General features: G+C 50.3%; 1 protein-coding gene across 1 annotated transcript in view; it reads right to left on the bottom strand.

Moving 5' to 3' along the window:
• Nkd1 (NKD inhibitor of WNT signaling pathway 1) overlaps nt 1–3,736 on the bottom strand; it is a 72,996-nt gene extending 69,260 nt beyond the window's left edge. The window contains exons 1-3 of the mRNA XM_042693430.1: nt 3,541–3,736; nt 3,375–3,407; nt 2,591–2,724 (exon numbers count right to left, since the gene is read on the bottom strand). Of these exons, the coding sequence (XP_042549364.1) occupies nt 2,591–2,724; nt 3,375–3,407; nt 3,541–3,565 (192 nt within the window). The 5' untranslated portion in view covers nt 3,566–3,736. The remainder of the gene's footprint in view (nt 1–2,590; nt 2,725–3,374; nt 3,408–3,540) is intronic.
• Between the last annotated feature and the right edge of the window lie 14,534 nt (nt 3,737–18,270).

Below are 18,270 nucleotides of genomic sequence, written 5' to 3'. Positions count from 1 at the left end.
ATGACACAGGCACAGGCACTTAACAAATAGTAGTTATCCTTGCAATAATTATAATGCTAGTTAGATAAGCCATTAATGTGTCCCAGCCACTTTGGTGACTGGCCAGGTGAAGAAATGGAGACAGAAGAGCCATGCCTGGGCTGGCTGGAGGCTTGCTGCCAGGCTGGACGGCAGCAGACTTAGGAACCCACGCCCTACTCCATCCTGATGATAGCAGGCCACGATCCAACAGCCACTCCTCTGCCAGTGGCAATGCAGGAAATGAAGCAGAGCTGCAGGGGATGCCCACTTGTCCAGTCCAGAACCTCAGTCTTTGGGCACTTCACTCTCACTTCCCTGGGAATGGCACTTGTACTTGGTAATTTTCTCTGAGTTGCTTTTAGCCTATCTCTTGTAACTTAGCTTCATCCTAAGTGATAATAGCCACAAAATTATTGGCTTGACGCCCTAGTTCTTTCTGATTTTTTTTTAAAAGGTGCCTATTAAGATTAAAAATATTCCTGCAGGCACCACCTAAAAACACCTCACAGGTCTCTACAACACTGCCTTAAACCCCTGGCTTATCCTGACCACCTCCCTCTACAGACTCCCCACCCACCCTTACAGATCCCCAATCCGGACCATCTTAGTCCACAGCAGGTGAGAAGCAAGGCATCCAGATGCCAGTCACTAAGACCAACTCCCAAGAAACAGAGATGCCCTACTCAACATCTCTGAGGGCCGAGTCTACCCTCCAACCCCCCTTTTGGCCCCTCCCCCAGCTTTATGCCTCACATCTTCAAAAGTACTTTGAACAAATATTAATGACCCCTCAGCGTTTGTTTGAGGGCAGGCGAGGGAGGGAGAGAAGGAGGGAGGGAGGCAGTGAGCTCCCTCCCATGCTGTCCTCAGCTGGGGGAAGAAACCAGGGAACAAAATTCCGTGACTTCACCAAAGCCACAGGCTTAAGCAGGGGCCCCCTCCCCACCCCCTCTCATTTCCCCCAATGGCAACTTTTCCTCTTGCTGGGAACACTACTATTTAATTAAAAACGACAGACTTTTGTTTTCCTCTCCTTCTTCCCTCCTCCCTCCCTTCCTCCAGGACTGGATGCCAAGGAGACCTACCAAAAACATGCGGGTAACATTTGTTATGGCTTTGAAGATAAAAGTCAATTGAAGCAAGCCCTTGCTGTATTTCAAGTTTCCCCTCTAGCATGGAGCAAAAGCTGCCTGGCAGTTTAGGAAAGGGGGGGTGGAGGGAGGAGAGAGAGAAGAAAGAAAGAAAGGGACTACAAATAAATGTCATTCAGCAGGAATACTTTGTAAAAATAAACAGGCTGAAGAAAACCCCAAAGTTGATTAATGGAAATCCACTCAGTTGGCCTCTGAGTTGAGCTGCAAATATACTTGTTCATATGGCTAAACTGGATCGTTTTCATTGGTCTTTAAATAAATAAGTAGATCAAAAACTAAAACATAGGGGGAAGGAGAAGTTTGTACTTCTGTTGTTGAAAGGCCCCAAGCACAGTGTCCCCCACCCACGAAGCTTTGACCTTTATACCAGAAGAGCAGCCCCCAGATGAGGAGAAGCAGAGAAGAGAAAGCAGTGGAGGGAGAGAGAGGAGCATCTCCCGGACACAGAGAACATCACTCACACACACACAACACTGGCCTTGCAACACAGCTGCCAGGTCCTACCACCCAAGTACACGTACACGTACACACACACACACACACACACACATCTGTACACTTCACTGGCCTCTCCCCAGCCATGGACAAGACCAAAGAACTAACCAGACCCGAGACTGAGTCTGTTCCCCCTCTAAGTTAAAAAAAAAAAAATTAAATGTCACATCAAAAAGTTGATTCATCCTTTGATCCTCAGCTTGTGAGAGTTCCACGCAGACCATCTGAAAGCCCCGTGCAGAGTTCTGGAGCTCACAGGACATCTGTGAACGCCAGTCCCAGGCCAGGAACTGGGGCTGGACTCCCTCATTTCATTTCCCTGTCACACTCACTGCTCCTCCTCTTGGAGAGCCCCTGGCTGAAGGCACAAGCTTGTGCCCAGGCTGCAGTATAGTGAGGCCAGGCCCTGTTTCTCCTTGAGGGCCACACCAAGGGGTCACTGGGTCTCAGCACCCCAAGCTCTCCACTTAGATGGCAGATGGCACTGATGAATGCCACAGACCCAGTTGGAAGTGGCCACAGATCTTGGGCCCGCACAGCCCTGCTCTCCACCAGACATGGCTAGAACCTTCACTATCCCACCTCCAACACCTCCCACTCTTTGACTGTTGGCCACAGAAAGCAAGCAGAAGTCAGGGCAGACCCCCATTCCTCCAGCACAGACCAGCCTCCCCACCACCTGCACCTCCTCACCTAGGACCACCCCGCCCCCCTTAAAGTGCTCTGCTTCCAACTGGGCTAGGATTCCCCTGACCCCTAAGTTTCCCCATAGCATGGGGCACCGGTCATGCCTGTGGAACATGGGGCTACTAAGAAGGGATTTGGGGACCTAGATGCTGAAAGTTGGGCAGCTGGGGTGAGAAGATCTATCCCTGAGGCTCGAAGGGGTTGTGGAGGTGGGGAAGAGTGGGGGACCATACCCGGCTGTCTGGACCAACGGTGCCTGCCAACCGCAGCTGTCGAGGTCCTGCGACGCCGCCCGGGCAGCGCTGCCGCCCAATCCACTCCTCGATGCCTTTCCGAGCCCAGGCAGCGCTCACGGCGAAGCTGTCACCTGGGGTGAGGATGACAGGAGGCCCCTGAGTCTGGGCACTCCCACCCGCAGCCCAGCCAAAAGTTACCAGAGAGCCGAGAGCAGAGGCAAAGAGGGGTGCAGCAGAGCCCCGAGATCAGAATCATTGAGGCGTCAAGAGCCGGGGCAGGATCGGAGCGAGACGGGCACGCCAGGAGAACGGGGTTCGGCGCAACCCCAGGGCAAGGATGCAAACGCGAACGAGAGGCAACCTGGGGAGCAGGGAGCGCTGGAGGCCCGGGCGGCTGAGCAGAGCGCGGCGGGGCAGAGGGGCGCGGGGGGCTCCGGAGCCAGATCTCCGGAGAAGGGGCTGGGGGCCGGAAAGAGAGGGGCAGGGTCTTGAGGGAAGGCATCTGGGAGTCAGAAGGGGGGAACCAGTGAGCGCCGAGGGCGGGGACGCGGGAGTGGGAGGAGGTTTAGGATCAAAAGTGGGAGCGCAGGACCGCGGGGAGGGGGCGGGCGGACGGAGGAGGGGGCCCCAGGACTGCTCCGGCAGCGGGTTTGGGGGGGCTGGCTGCCAGGACCAGGGGTCGAGGCGGCCCTAGGGATGAGATCCAGCGGGCCTGACCACCCGGCCGCCGGCCCGGGGCTCCCCCCGCGCCTCCCCCAGCCGGTGCCCCGCGCGCCCCTACCTTCCGGGCTCTCCCTGCGCTTGCACACGGCGGCTGCAGGCACATCGCGCGCGGCGGCGGCGGCGGCGGCGGGAGCCGGAAAGAAAGGAGAGGGAGAGTTAGCGATCGCGGGGGGCAGGGCGCCGGGGCCGCGGCCGGGCGCGGGCGGGGGGCGGGGGGCACTGACCCGGCTTGGAGTGAAGTTTCCCCATGCTTGGGGGCGCGGCGGCGGGAGCGGCCCTAAGCCATGCGCCCGGCCCGCGGGCCCCGCGCCTCGCCTCGTCTAAGCTGTCCTCCTCCCAGAGCAGCCCCGGAGCCGAGCGGAGCCGGAGGCGGCGACGGGACACGCTCTTGCCGCCGTCGCCGCGGCCCGACTGACGCCCGGGCGCGCCGAGCCCCCGGCCCTCCGTCGCGGCCCCGCGCCTCCCCGCGCGCCCATTGGCCAGGCGCGGCGCATCAAAGGCGAGGCGGGCCGCGGCGAGGCGTGGGCGGGGCCTGAAGTGGGCGGGGGCTGGCGCGGGGCGGGGCCTGCGAGCCGGGGCGGGGCCTGCGAGCCGGGGCGGGGCCTGCGAGCCGGGGCGGGGCCTGCGAGCCGGGGCGGGGCCTGCGAGCCGGGGGCGGGGCGGGGAAGGCCAGCTCGGCGTCCAGCTCTGGCCGTGGTCTCTGGCCAGCCGCCGGGGTGGGGACCGGGTGCGGAGGCTCGAGCCCGGAGGCGTCCTGGGACCGATACTCTCTGGGGTGCAGAGCTCCACCGAGTAACCACTTCCTCATTCGCTGCACAGCGCCTTCTCTCCTCTCTGCATTTTTCGCGGAGTGGCAGGGCAGGAGTCCAGTTTACAAGTGGGGAAACTGAGGTAGGGAGAACCGATCTCAGCTGCTGCGTGCCTCCTTCCTAGTCTTCCACTTCTGCCTTCTTCTGCAGAAATGTTGGTGTGTTTTCCTCCCCATACTCCTCCTCCAATCTCTTTAATTTTTAATTTGGGAGCCCCGGACCCCCCCCCCCCCCAGCTGCTCCTCAGGTCCGTGCGAGTCCAGCATGGACACGACAAGTATTCAGAGGCGGACCTCCTCGTCTAGGGACCCGTGGGTGCCCGGCCGGGGTGGGGGCGCGCTGCCAAGCTACATGGCCGGGAAGAGGGTAACCGCTGGGTCTTTGATCTTTCTTGGTTTCCGCTCCCTGCTGAAGTTCGCCAGACCCAAGGGCTTGTTTGTTTTGTCTGGGGAGGTCTCTGCGAAGGGGAGGGCGACATCAAGGGGTTCCACCCCACCTTTGTGGTTCTCAGAGAGAATGCCTGCCCCGCTGAGGACACAGCAGGCCTGTACTGAGCAACTCCCTGGTATCAGGCAGCCTGGGTGTGGGAAAGAAAACCCCCAACTGGGCTCTACCCTCTGGAATGAAGTCTTCGTGTGAGCCTCAGTTTTATGATCTGTAAAATGGAGATGCGACTCTGCTCCTTTTCCGTACACTCTAAAGCGCCAATAGAAATGTAATGTGAGCCACATTTCTGGTTTTAAACCTCCTAGTGGCCACCTTTAAAAAAAATTTTTTAAAGCAGGTAAAATTAATACATTTCATTTGAACCAATATACCCAAACTATGCTTTCAATGTATAATAAGGCACTACGTTCTACATTCTTTTCCACTGCCTTTAAAGTGTCATGTATATTTTATATTCAAAATACTTCTCAAGCTGTGTTTTGGTGGTACATACCTGTCTAATCCAGCACTAGGGAGGCTGAGACAGGAGGCTTGGAAGTTGGAGGCCAAATGGGACTACAGAGTAAGACCCTATCTAGATAAACAAAACAATAACAAAAACCACACATCTTTAAACCCAGAGTAGGCACACTGCAAATGATCTTCAGCAGGTAGGGACTCACTACCATATTAAACAATCTATCTGAGCACGAAAGGGAAAAACAAAGGAGGAGGCAACAATGCTGGATAAGAAATGTACTCATTACCTTGCTCATGTAACTGTAACCCCTCTCTACAGTATTTTCACAATAAAAAAAATGTTTTAAATCCTTTCCTTCCATCCTCAAGCTCTGTTACACACCTTGTTCAGAGGAAGTAAAAGCCAATCTTATTAGTAGGTACTCCAATGCTGAGGGATATCCCACAAGACAGTGGTACTATTGTCATTCTTTATCCAGTAACTTCTATTGCTAGACATTGTCCTGTATCACAACCACTTTCTGCTGCAGACTTGTAACTGCAAAAAGGAAGGGCCCTATTAGGCTCAGAGAGGCAGAGTTATTTGCCTAAGGTCACACAGCTGGTCAAACCAAACCCATCTGTTAATTACATTACTCATGCTCTTATTTGCTAGATCAGGTTTCCTCAACACATTCCAAATCTAATAATATCCCACCATAAGAGTGAGTCCCCACACCTGGAAAGAAAAATGAGTGGCAGCTACCTGGCAAGCCGTGTCAAGCTCTTAAAGGATCTATCAGAGAACAAAATGGACATATACCACTCTTATAGGGCCAGACTGGGTACTGGGTATAAGACAGGCAAGAAACAACCAGCATAATGAATAGTTAAATAGTGTGGGAAATTATAAAGCAAGTTAACCCCCAGAGATCTTTGGAAGTTTCTGGACACATCCAGCAGGTAGAAGCTAGGATAGCTCCCCAGTAAGAAATGATCTGAGGCCAACGCCAGCAGTGGGAATCTGAGCCCTTGAGCCCTGTGGAGATGGAGTAGAATGGAGCAGAGCCTAGCTGTGGTTAGGGGCTGCTTTTCTGACGCGGTGGGAGGGGCCTACAGGCCCCCTGCAAGGATAGACAGAGCTTGTTCCTTGTCCTTCACAATCCCACTGGAGCCAGGGTGCATGGAAATCAAAGCCAAACTCTTTCTCATCATGCTTAGAAAGTTGGTTGCTTCCTTAAACCAGCCATGGCTTTCTTCTTTCATGAGAAAACAGTATCCCTTCTTCCCCTTGGGAATTTCTTTTTTACAGTTCAAAAAGAGATAAAAGCAAGAACTAAAACTGCAGTTACCAGCTTGAGTCTTGGGGGAAGTAAATCCCATAAGTCCAGCCAGACACAAAGCCCACCTCCTCCCCCCCCCCACCCTCCACACACACATACTCTACCTCTCTACCTTGACACTGGACATCCCAGACCAGCAGGGACCTGGACTTCAATCTCCTGTAATTGTGACCACCATACACACCTGGCCCTGGGGTGGCAATCAGAAAGATGAGCCTGGGTGGGACCAGGGCAGTGTTACCAGGACTCTCAAGAGGGGCTGCCCCCGATGCCATCAACGTGCCATCCAACTGGGGTGGCCGTGTGGCCTTCAAGGGCTTCCCTCCCCACAACTCAGTGTCTTTTATGTGTTTTAATAATTTATCTAGCCCATTTCTTGGTCTGTATATTTACAGTGACATGTCTTTTTCTTTGAAGATTTACCATCCTTTGGGGGAAAAGATGGGAGAGGAAGGCCAGAAAGAGATAAGAAGGAAAGATTAGAACAGGCGGCTGCACAGAGCTGGAGGTTTAGCCAGCCTAGTTTTGGTGAAATCTGTCAGACAAGAGCTGGGAGATGGTTTTTTTTTTTAATCTGCATGGCCCTGGTTGGCTCCCCACATACCCTGACTTAAGCCATCTGATGTGGCCCCTTTCAAATGCCACTTCCTAGAGGAAGCCCTCCTTGGCCTTCCAGCCTGAAAAGCTCAATTCTGATCAGAACAGCCAGGGGAGTCCCTCCCCTCTTTTCTCCCACCCCTACCTCCCCTCTCCTCCCTGCCCACATTTGGCATTTCCTCCGTGTGTGTGTGTGTGTGTGTGTGTGTGTGTGTACATGAAAGCTTGAATCCGGGGCCTAGGCTATGTCCTTTTTCACTCAAGACTGACACTCTAACACTGCCTTTGAACCTCAATCCTCAAGCCTCAGCCTCTTGAATAGCCAAGATTACAGGGGGTCAGCCACAGGCATGCACGCCTTACTTTTCATGAAGAAGCTGCTCCCATCCAGAGACCCTCTTGGATGGCTTGTATACATCTGGATGTAGTGCCCAACACAGCCTCACCCATAGTGGAACTTTGTATTGAAGGAGAGAACCATAATCTTTCACTTAGCCTGGGGATGAAGAGATCCCTAAGACCATGAGAGGCCTGCCAGGAATGTGAGCTGGAATACACAAAGGAACAGATTCATTCCCAAGTCCCCACTGGTTCCTAGTGGGTCTGGAGATACTTCATTTCACCATCCTTTGGGGAGCTTCGGCATTGCTAGGTGGCCTGGAGATGTGGTTTTGGAAGGGGATGATGGAGGCAGTATCTAGGGAAGGTAAGAGAAGGGTCTCCAGGAGACCAGAGTATGAGGAGAGAGAGAGAGACAAACAGGAGCTGGGGAAGGAGCGTATCCTGTGAGGTGGAGAAGCTGTGCAATTGGCAGCTGTCATCAACTCCATCCACTGCTCCAAGCCCTTCACAAAAATCCTAACCACATTCCCCAGTTAGAGGCACAGGACAATACGAAGGACTCATAAAGATGGCTTAGCACTGATCGTCCACAGAGCACCAGGCCACAGGCAGAGTACAGTTGGCCAGTGGAGAAAGGATAGGAAGAAGAGGCATCCATCAGTCTATGCGAGTCTTATCTCCAATTAACCAGCAAAATGCGGAAGTGGAGGTGTGGCTTGAGCAGTAGAGGGCTAACCTTGAGCAGGGGAAAGAAAACAAGGAAGAAGGCAAAGCCCTGAGTGCAAGTCCCAGCACCAGTATACACAGAGAAAGACAGACAGAGACAGAGACAGACAGACAGACAGAAAACCCAGAAGATAGCTACTAAGCATTGTTGGAACCTTGGTTGAATTGCATTGGATTTTCGTAGCACCAGCTCCCACTTGTAGGGAAGGTTCTCAGTGCATTCTCACACAGGTTCTCCTGCCCAGCCAGAAGCTCACCTAGTGATGGTACCCTCTCTATTTCCACACTGCTGTTACAAAAGACAAGGAGAGGCCATCTTTTTAAGCCTGTATTCGCCAATTAAACGCAACCAACCTCGGCCTGCCTACCACAGCTAGTGTCACCATCTGTAATGTCAAAGGAAGGATCCTATTTCTCAAAATGAGTTCCACTGGACACTGGTTTGGAAAGATGCTATTTTGTGAAAGAAAGAGCTCCATGAGAAAGTTTGGGCCACCCTGGCTTAGCTGCAGGGAGACAAGTTCTTTTTCTGCAGGACTTGTCAGAGCCTTCAATGATCAGTCAAGTGTTTCAATTTTCTAAGAGGAAAGCATCAGAAGCAAGGGTTCTTATACCTGCCAGGCCAAGTGTTCATGGAACATGCTATATCTGATAACTTTCTTCGAAGTCATCCTTCCAAGAACCAAGTCTAGGAACTATGCTAGGCCTGGCAGGAAGGACAGGTCAGGGGAGACAGCTGAGGAGGAAAGGTTCCTTGTGGGAGAGCATCACCAGTCTGCAGTTACTGTGCTTTAGGACAGCTTGCTGGTGCTAAGAAACCTTACACTTCTGGTGCCTCAGCCTCTGTGATGATACGTGAGGCATCTCTAGGTCACACCTAGAAGAATGAAAGAAAAGCCATCACCACAGCAAAGCTCACGGATGATTTGCCCAGATTGCCAGCCTTTCCTCCCAGCTCAGCTCCTTCACCCCTCCCCGCTTCCACCCCATAATATATAGCTACCATATTGGTACCCTTTAACTGCTTCACAACTTGGCCACTGCTGATTGGATGTCTCATCCACCAGCTTAGCCAATAAAAATCTCTTCATAAAATTTGAATGGGGGGTGGTGGTAAATAGTGCTTTGGGTAGTCTAGGGGGATGGAGTAGCTGCTTGTAGTCTATATGAGTTAATACAGAAACCGAAAGAGACAAGAACAGAGATGGAGGTATAGTTTGGATATGAAGGGTCCCCCCAAAAGACTCAAGTATTAAAGGCTTGGTCCCCAGCTGGTGGTGTTATTGAGAAATGATTGGATCATAAGCATGTAGACCACTGGTGAGTTCACAGCTGAATGGGCTGATAGGAGGCGGGGTCTAGGTGGAGGACGTAGCTCATAGGTGGCCTACCATTGAAGGTTATTTGGGGTCTCCAGTCCTTCTCGCCCCCTCCACCCTCCCGCCTCTTAGCTTTAATGAAGTGAGCAGTTTTCCTCCACCATACCCCTCCATCCATGATGTTCTACCCAGAAACCCAGAGCCTAATGAGCATGGACTGAGACCTCTGAAACTGTCAGCCAAAACAACCTTTCCTCCTTATAAGTTGTTTACGCCAGGCATTTTGTCACAGCAACAAAAGTCTGACTAGCACAGATGTGAGCCATGTGGAGACAGACACCTGGGCAGACAACTGTCTTTGTCCCTGATATTGCCTCTTTTGTGTTCTGGCCTTGGGTTCCTGGAAGCCCTGTATTTCTCCTTTTAGAAACTGGTGTTAAGTAGCCTGGACAAAGGTTCTTTGGAATTGGGTGTGCAAAGGTATGGGTCCTTGTTAAAATTCAGTGCAGCAAGGCCTGAGAATCTGCATTGCTAAGGAACTCCCAGGTGGGGCTGAAGTTGTAGATAGGAAAGCTTTCTATTGGAGCTGTGGAGTTCATCTCCACATAGAGTCTGTAACAGCTTCAGGGCCTAGGGGTGAGGCAGATGGCAGGGCAGGGGGAATCAAGAAATATAGGTATCTTTTTAGTAAGAATAAAGTTGTGCCATTGAGTATCTGTGGGAGGACTTCCACTAAATGAAAATAGTTCTATGTTAACAAGGAAGGCATTATAAACAAGTCAATGATATATCTATGGGGGAAAAAAACCCGCTTGGAAAGAAGAAGAGAAACTACCAAGGTAGGAGGTTACAGAGGGCAACCTTTGAGCAGACTTGAAAATGCTCAAAGATGGCACCATTCCATCCCACAGGATCACCTGGCCTTCCTCAAGTCCCCACATATACTTGTCTTCTAATTTTGTGTCCACACATGGATAAGGAAATCAGGGCAAAGCAGGCAGAGGCCAAGGCAACAACAAATACAAGGGCCCTGAGGCAGGGACAGGCTGCAAATGCTTTGGGAGCAGCAAAGAAGGCACTGGGTCTGACGGCAAGGTGATGTGGTTTGGGGTGGGGAAAATGAAGTGAAGTTGATAGAGTCAGATCAGGAGACCCTCAGGAGCCTCAACAAGGGCTCTCACATTACTCCAGTGCAACAGGAGCTTTTGGAGGGGACTACACGGGAGAACAGAGTACCTGACTGAGAGGTGACAGTAGGAAATAGGCTCAAAACAGTGCTGGCTTAGAACAGGGTGAGAGCAGCAGAGGTGGTGGAAGGCACTGGGTGTTGAATGAACTTCAAAGTGGCGGGAGTGGCTAATACATCAGACCCTGAGTGGGAGGGAAAATGAGGATGTCAAGGTTAAACCGGCCTCCTGGTTGGCAGCAGGATATGCCACTAACAGAATCATTGAAGCCTGTAGGCGGGTGAGGCAAGGTGGGTTGCAGGTCCAGGAAGATGAGGAGCACATTTGGAGCATATCATGAAACCTGTGGGGGCCCGAGCTGCGGAATCAAGTGCACTCACACACTTGGCACTCAGATCCATGGGCTTCAGACGCAAGCTGGTATTGTAAGCGGAAAACCCAACCCTGGCAAAGAGAAGAAGGGAGTCCAGGATAGAGCCCGGGGGCCTGCAAAAGTTAGAAGTCACCACCAGTGCCTTTATAGATCCAGTCTGTCTCCACTGCTCTTCTTAGGCCCCACTGGGTTCCATGGCTTCTCCCTCCTGGAGAGCCTGCTCTCCAGCCTCCTCCCCGGAGCTAGGGGGCCAGACAGGCCCTGGATCTCCACCTGAGCTCTCAAAGCAAGTCTTTGTTCCTCCAGCCCTAGAGATAGGCCTGATAAAAGCCAGGGGGTGGTGGGTACCTGTTCCCTCGATGCATGGTCACAGCACAGAATCTCACCCTCGCTGTGGCTCTGCCCCTTACTGCACCTTCTCCATACTCGTCTGACACACAGCAGGGTTTTAGAAAGATCTGCTGTGGCATATGGTTAAGGGAACAGATGTATCTGACCAAAGGCATACCGTACCATCTCCAGCCCCAAGGCATCTCCTCCTTCCCAGCACCCTCCCTTCCATACTTGTCATTTTCTTTCTTCTGATTCAGTGTCCAAGACAAGGTCACTGCCTCTCTGACACTCTGACAGACTTGAGGACCAAGGGGAAACAGATGCTGTCCCTGCCCCAGGGCCCAGTCATCTTTCTCCCCCAAAACTGAGGAGGACTCCCCATTTGCATGGCTGAGTAGCAAGCAAGCAGGGCACACCTCCACCTGGCACATCTTCAACATCATCTTCTGCCACTTCTTCGGGTGACAAGTGTCTTTGTACTGTGCCCCTTCCTGCCCCTCCTTCTCTCCCTGGGTTCTAACTCTCTGGCAGGCTTTCCTACACAAAGAGACCATTGAGAAGAGGCTGTGGGATGCCGCCTTTGATCTGGGCTTCTAATAACGGTGTGTATGTTTTCATCCCCCGAAGCCGGGCAGAGGGCTAGCTCATGAAGGCAGAGGAGGAAGAGTGAATCGGTTAGGTGACACCCTGGAGGCTTGGTTGTGAGCCTGGCATGTTTGGAGGGCACCCCCGTGGGTTGTCCTGGTGAGGGGCACTTGTGACACAGATGCAGACCATGGTTTGATCATGAACAGCCAAATTGAAGCCCAGGAGGTTGGTAGGCCTGCCACAAGCTCCATGGAGCCGTAGGTCAAATCACCCCAGGAGAGGGCACAAAACCCAAACAATGGAGTCCAGCCAACCAGGTAAGATTGGTGGCAGACTAGACAGCAAATGCCCAGCATGCAGGGACGATGGCTGCCCAGACCACCTGCTAGTTGCGGGCCCTCCATTGCTTCAGCATCAGATCTTGAAGAGTAACAAAATCTGGGTTTCTATATGAAATGTCCCAAGCTTCAAATTACAGCACTTTAAAAAGTGTGGCCAAATGTGGTGGCACATAAAATCCCAGCACTCAGGAGTCTGAAGCAGAGGATTGTGAGTTTAAGGCCAGATAAGACTTTATCTTAGAAAAATAAAACAAACAAAGAAAAAAACATGCCAAGCTGTTGAAATCCAACCCAGGTAGAAATGTCCCTGAGACTCTATTTCTACTTAACCAGCAAAAAGCTGGAAGCTGAGATGTGGCTCAAGTGGTAAAGTACCAGCCTTGAGTAAAAAATCTAGGGACAATACCCAGGCCCTAAGTTCAAACCCCAGCACTGACATAAATAAATATTAATATTGTTCATGCTAGTCCTGTGGTAGAACAGACAAACTTCAATGACACATTCATGGAGGTATATACAATCCCTGGGGCTGGGCTTCCCTTCGACCCCTCTTTCCTGTGTAGGTGTTGCTTCCAATCCTGCTTTGCCTAGACCTTCTGCCTCTCAAAGTGTTGAAGAAAAGCAGAAAACCTGCAGTCTTTTGCCCTTGGTGATCCCATCTATAAATGAGGCCTGGCACACCATCTTCGTGATTACCATGGGATGCCCAGGCCTGCTGGCATGGGAGAGGGATTCTGGGCTAAATGAGGTAGCTCTGACCTTTGTGTCTGGCAGCCAGGTGACACTAGCTGACTGTTCATTCTCACTCCCTTCATCTGTGAAATGACATACAGAGCCTGGCCTAGAGTCAGCTTCCCGACGGTTAGCAGCCACGGATGCTGGTCAGTATAATCATCGCCATGGAACCGTGCTCAGGAGGGCCCATGCCCCTGTCCTGCATACAACCTTCCATGGCTCCCACTTTCAGACATCAAGATGACTCCTTCCAGGAACTCACTGGCTGCACAACACAGCAGATCTCTCTAGTAGTTGTGACACAGAAGCAAAGTGACGGACTTATACGCCTTGTGGAGTGAGGTGGGCCCAGGCTCTACCCCTCAGGTGCTAGATCCTAGAATGGGGGAGAGAAGAGAGAAAGCAGGGACAAGGACCCAGCCTCCTTCCCCCATTGGCTGGAATCTTTCCAGGGGAGGTGTGGGGACAAGTCAAGCCTAGAGAGAATCAAACTGGCCTCAGAAAGACAGGGGGAGGCCAAGCAGGGTGGCTCCTAAAGAATTGTGGATACTGGATCTAACTGGTGCCGTCTTGGCATCTTGGTGGATGATGGGGACTTTGCAAAAACTCCTAGAGGTGAAATTCCTCTTCTCTGCCCCTATCCTTTGGTAATAGGCTCTAAATTCCTAGAAATGGGGGCAGGGACACAGACAATAGGTTCTTGGGCCTGCCAGACATATACCATAAACTCGGGAGACTGTCTGAATTTCTGCCCCCCTGACTGGGACCTTATTTAGGCCCACCACCCCTGCAGTTATTGTGTCAAGCCTCCTGTCTCTTGACTCTCCTCAGGTCACCTTAGTGTCCTTCTTCAACTTTCCATTAGAGTTGATCTGGCCTGTTGAGATTGTTTTTCTGCTCTCTCTTTACTACTGTCGTGACTCAATTGTCTAAGAGTATTGAGTGCACTCAAGACTATAAGTTTTGGGGGGATGTGTCTGCTCATAGGCACTGGCTCTCTAATAAAGACTCCCAATTCAATGTCTCAAAATGTGGCTTGTCTGTATCTCGCAGTCTAATTCCCATATAACAATGTCAGTAATCCCATTTATTCAGGAGGCAGAGGCAGAAGGGCTGCAAGTTTGGGGTCAACCTGAGTAAAATGTATCAGTGAGATCTTGTCAAAATCAGGATGAAAACAAAAATGTGGGTGGTGGCATGGTTCAAGTGGCAGAGCACCTGCCTAGAAAACATAAGATCCTGAGTTCAAACCACAGAATAACCAAAAGAGAAGAGAGAGAGAGAGAGAGAGAGAGAGAGGAGAGACCGAGGAGGGAAGGAAAGAAGGAAGGAAGGAAGGAAGGAAGGAAGGAAGGAAGGAAGGAAGGAAGGAAGGAAGGAGAAAGAGAGAGAGAGAGAGAGAGAGAGAGAGAGAGAGAAGAGACCAAGGCAGAGGAGAGGACATTCTGGGAATCAGGCCTGGAGCCCCTCCCCACTGCTCCCTGTGGCTCCTCTGGACCTTTGCCTCCCCCTGCCAGAAGATAAGAGTCAGAGGACAGTATCAGCTATCATGGTCCTTGGGAACTGCAGGGGGCCCAGATAGCTCTGGGGGACATTTGAAAGGACATTGAATCTTGGAAAGGCCCTGGAATTCACAAGATGCCTGGGAGGTGAAACAGAACAGCACAGGACACCTGGACAGGGCTTCAAGCAGGGAGAGCTGTAGTCTCTCCCAAAACTGCTCACTAAACCAGAGAACCAATGGCTCATGCCTGTACTCCTAGCTACTCAGGAGATTGAGATCTGAGAATCAAGGTTGAAAGCCAGCCTAGGCAGGAAAATCCCTGAGACTCTTCTCTCCAATTAACCAGCCAGAAGTGGAGCTGTGGCTCAGGTGGCAGAACACCAGCCTTGATCGAAAAAGCTAAGGGATAGTGCCCAAACTCTGAGTTCAAGTCCCAGTACTAGAACACAAAACCAAACCAAACCTGTTCTTTACATAATGATAATTGTGTGTGTGTGTGTGTGTGTGTGTGTGGATCATGGGGCCTGAACTCTGAGCCTGGGCGCTGTCCCTCAGCTCTTCAGCTCAAGGCAAGTGCTCTACCACTTAAGCCACAGCACCATTCGGGCTTTTTCTGCTTAGTGGTGCTGAGGAATCGAACCCAGGGCCTCATGCATGCAAGGCAAGCACTCTACCATTGAGACATTGTCCTGGCCCTCTTAATGATAATTAAAAAAACACTTTAAAAATAGTTAATTGTATACAGTCAATGTTCTAAGGATCACATAACAGTCTGGATATCTCTAGCTTTAGGTAAAAATAAGTCATGTTTTAACTTTTTTTACAGTTTAACTAATTTTTCCTTTTGGTAGTGCTGGGTTTTAGAACTCCTAGGGGAAGAACACAAAGGTGCAAAGCCTATGTGCCTCTGTGGTATTTATCGCAATGAACTACAGGAAATGGAAACAAAGTTTTTTGTTGTTATTATTGTTTTCTTTTCTTTGACTTACTTTTCACGTCTCTGTCTTTGGGAGGGTAAGCGGCCACAGAAATGGAGGGACAAAGGGTGAAAAAACGTAGCAGTGGTACCCACTAAACACGATGTTGAAAATGAATTGTACAACTTGTGAACGGGGACTGGAGGAAAAAACTAGGAAAGTGAGGGAAGGAGTCGCATTGTCCAAAAAGAAATGTACTCATTACTTGGCTTATGTAACTGTAACCCCTGTTACACCTTTATAATAACAATTTTTTTAAAAAAATTTTAAATGGAAAAAGAGCAGGCCAGGTGCTGGTGACTCACACCTGTAATCCTAGTCACTCAGGAGGCTGAGCTCTGAGGATCACGGTTCAAAGCCAGCCTGGGCAGGATAGTATGAGAGACTTTTATCTCAATGAATCACAGAAAAAGCTGGAAGTAGCATTATGGCTCAAGTGGTAGAGCACTAGCCTTGAAAACAAAGAGGCTCAGAGACAGTACCCAGGCCCCAGGACAGGTAAAAGAAAAGAAAGAAAGAGAAAAGAAAGGAAGGAAGGAAGGAAGCAAGGAAGGAAGGAAGGAAGCAAGGAAGCAAGGAAGGAAGGAAGGAAGGAAGGGTGAGTAAGCCTAGCCCCAGAGTCTCTCTTCCCTCCTGTCTTGCCATGAGACTACTCTTTCCCTCTCAGCCACCTCACTATGGTGCTACCTACTATACTGTGACATAGCCAAGGAGGCTCTCACTAGATGGAGCTGTGTGATCTTGAACTTTCGCTCTCCAAAACTGTGAGCTAAATAAACCTCTTTTCTTGATAAATGGCCCAGCCTTTGGTATTTTGTTAAAGCAACAGAAGATGAATATAATAGCTATTCAGGTACTTTTTTTTTTTTTTTGTCGGTCGTGGGGCTTGAACTCTGGGCCTGGGCGCTGTCCCTCAACTCTTCAGCTCAAGGCGAGCGCTCTACCACTTGAGCTACAGCGCCACTTCCATGAAGATGAATATAATAAAAATATGAGTCTAATAGAAAAAATGTAATGAATATAATAGAAAAATAATAGAATGAATTTAACAGAAAAAATGAATATAGTAGAAAAGCCAACTTAGGAAAGGAAGGCCTGAAGGTAGGGTTTACAGGTGAGCAGGAACAGGACTTTACCCACTTTTATACAACCACTTCCCCCAAAGATCAGTTCTCAGCCAACTTTGTCCAAGGCCCACCTCCATATCCCATTCACCTCACAATCGCTGATACACACTAAGTCTGAGATGACCCACTGACAAGTCAGTTAGGTGGCCATGGACTGGGGTGTTCTGGGCAATACTAGGACAGAGCAACCTCAAGGAGATAAAAGGCAGCGGGAACATGTCACTGGTCATATGCAAATAACCCAGATTGAGATAAACCATGAGCTGAGGATACAAGAGCTTGGAACAGATCCTAGAAAATAGCAGTTACACAATAAAAGTAGCTGTCATTCTATTATTATCATTAAGCATCAAAAGTAATATTTTCTCAGGATTTTTTGGATTGTAAGATACAGTGACTAAAATGAGCCCAAGCAAAAAGGAACATGAGGGTTCCTATGACCCAGGTGTTGAGAGGACAGCTTCAGACTTACAACCTAATAAATTTACGTTGAATATAAAAAGAGAACTATCCTTTCCCAACTCATGGAGAATCTGAGAAAGAATCTGATTGGTGCCTTGATCATGCATACATTTGTGGGCCAATCAGGACTTGAGTTTGATTGCTCCTACTTCTGTCAGCAGCTCAAGCCTGTTTCCAAATGGAGTTGATTGGCAGCTGCACTTCAGCTAGGTACTGGATTGGAAGAGCAAGTGGGTCAAGGGAAAGAGTGGGAAGGGAGCAAGGGCTTACTGAAGAAGGTCAAATGTTCTCCTGATTGACTTATTCCAATGCACAGAACTCAGGGTCCTTCAGAAGGGTAGTAGCCCTACTCTATGGAGGTGGAATTGTAATTCTCTAACCTATGCAGCAGCTTTCGCACAATCACATGCTTTTTAAGGGTGATCCTGGAACACAGTCTGGGATTGTCTGCCTCCATGCGTTTCCCTACACCTAATCCCCATGACCCGGCATTCAGAGGAAAAGAACAATGACTACATATAGGAGCCACTTCTGGTTTTCTGGTGGTTTATTGGAGATAAGAGTCTCACGGGCTTTCCTGCCTGGGCTGGCTTTGAACCATAATCCTCAGATCTCAGCCTCCTGAGTAGCTAGGATTACAGGTATGAGCCACTGATGCCTGGCTTAAGACATGTTTTTAAATGATGAACTTGATCTCTTGGGCAAGACTAAGGAAGAAGAGAGTGAATCATCCTAGAAGCAACTTAGCAATCACTTTCAGCCCTAGAACACTGGTGCCATTGAGACCAGAAGCCATAGATCCTGAAGGAAAGCCAGTAGAGTAAGGAGCTGGAAGAAGACCATTCTTTTATTTATTTGTTTATTTATTTTTGTCAGTCATGGGACTTGAATTCAGGCCCAGGCATTGTCTCTGAGCTTTTTTGTTCACTCTAACACTTTGAGCCACAGCATCACATCTGGCATCCTGGTAGTTAATTGGAGAGAAGAGTTTCATGGACTTTCCTGACTGGGCTGGCTTTGAACCTCGATCCTCAGATCTCAGTCTGCTGAATAGCTAGGATTACTTCCATGTGCCCAGCAGGAAGATGATTCTTACCATACAACATCTCCTGGCTACCCTGCAAGGGCCAATCTCAGGGAAGCTCAGAATCCTAAGACCGTCTTCACCACATGACCTGGGCCTTGACAACAGAGGGAAACATCAAGTGGGCAGAGAATGCTCTGCCATTAGGGTGTCCAGCCCTAATGAGTTCCTGAGTGACATGGCTCCAGAAGACATCAATCACACAGAGTAGAGCTACCAGTG

This window comes from Dipodomys spectabilis, unplaced genomic scaffold, assembly GCF_019054845.1.
Source record: "Dipodomys spectabilis isolate Male_0828 unplaced genomic scaffold, ASM1905484v1 ptg000165l, whole genome shotgun sequence".
Taxonomy (NCBI): domain Eukaryota; kingdom Metazoa; phylum Chordata; class Mammalia; order Rodentia; family Heteromyidae; genus Dipodomys; species Dipodomys spectabilis.
The sequence above is the reverse complement of the archived record's forward strand: the minus strand, read 5'-3'. Positions and strand labels throughout refer to the sequence as shown.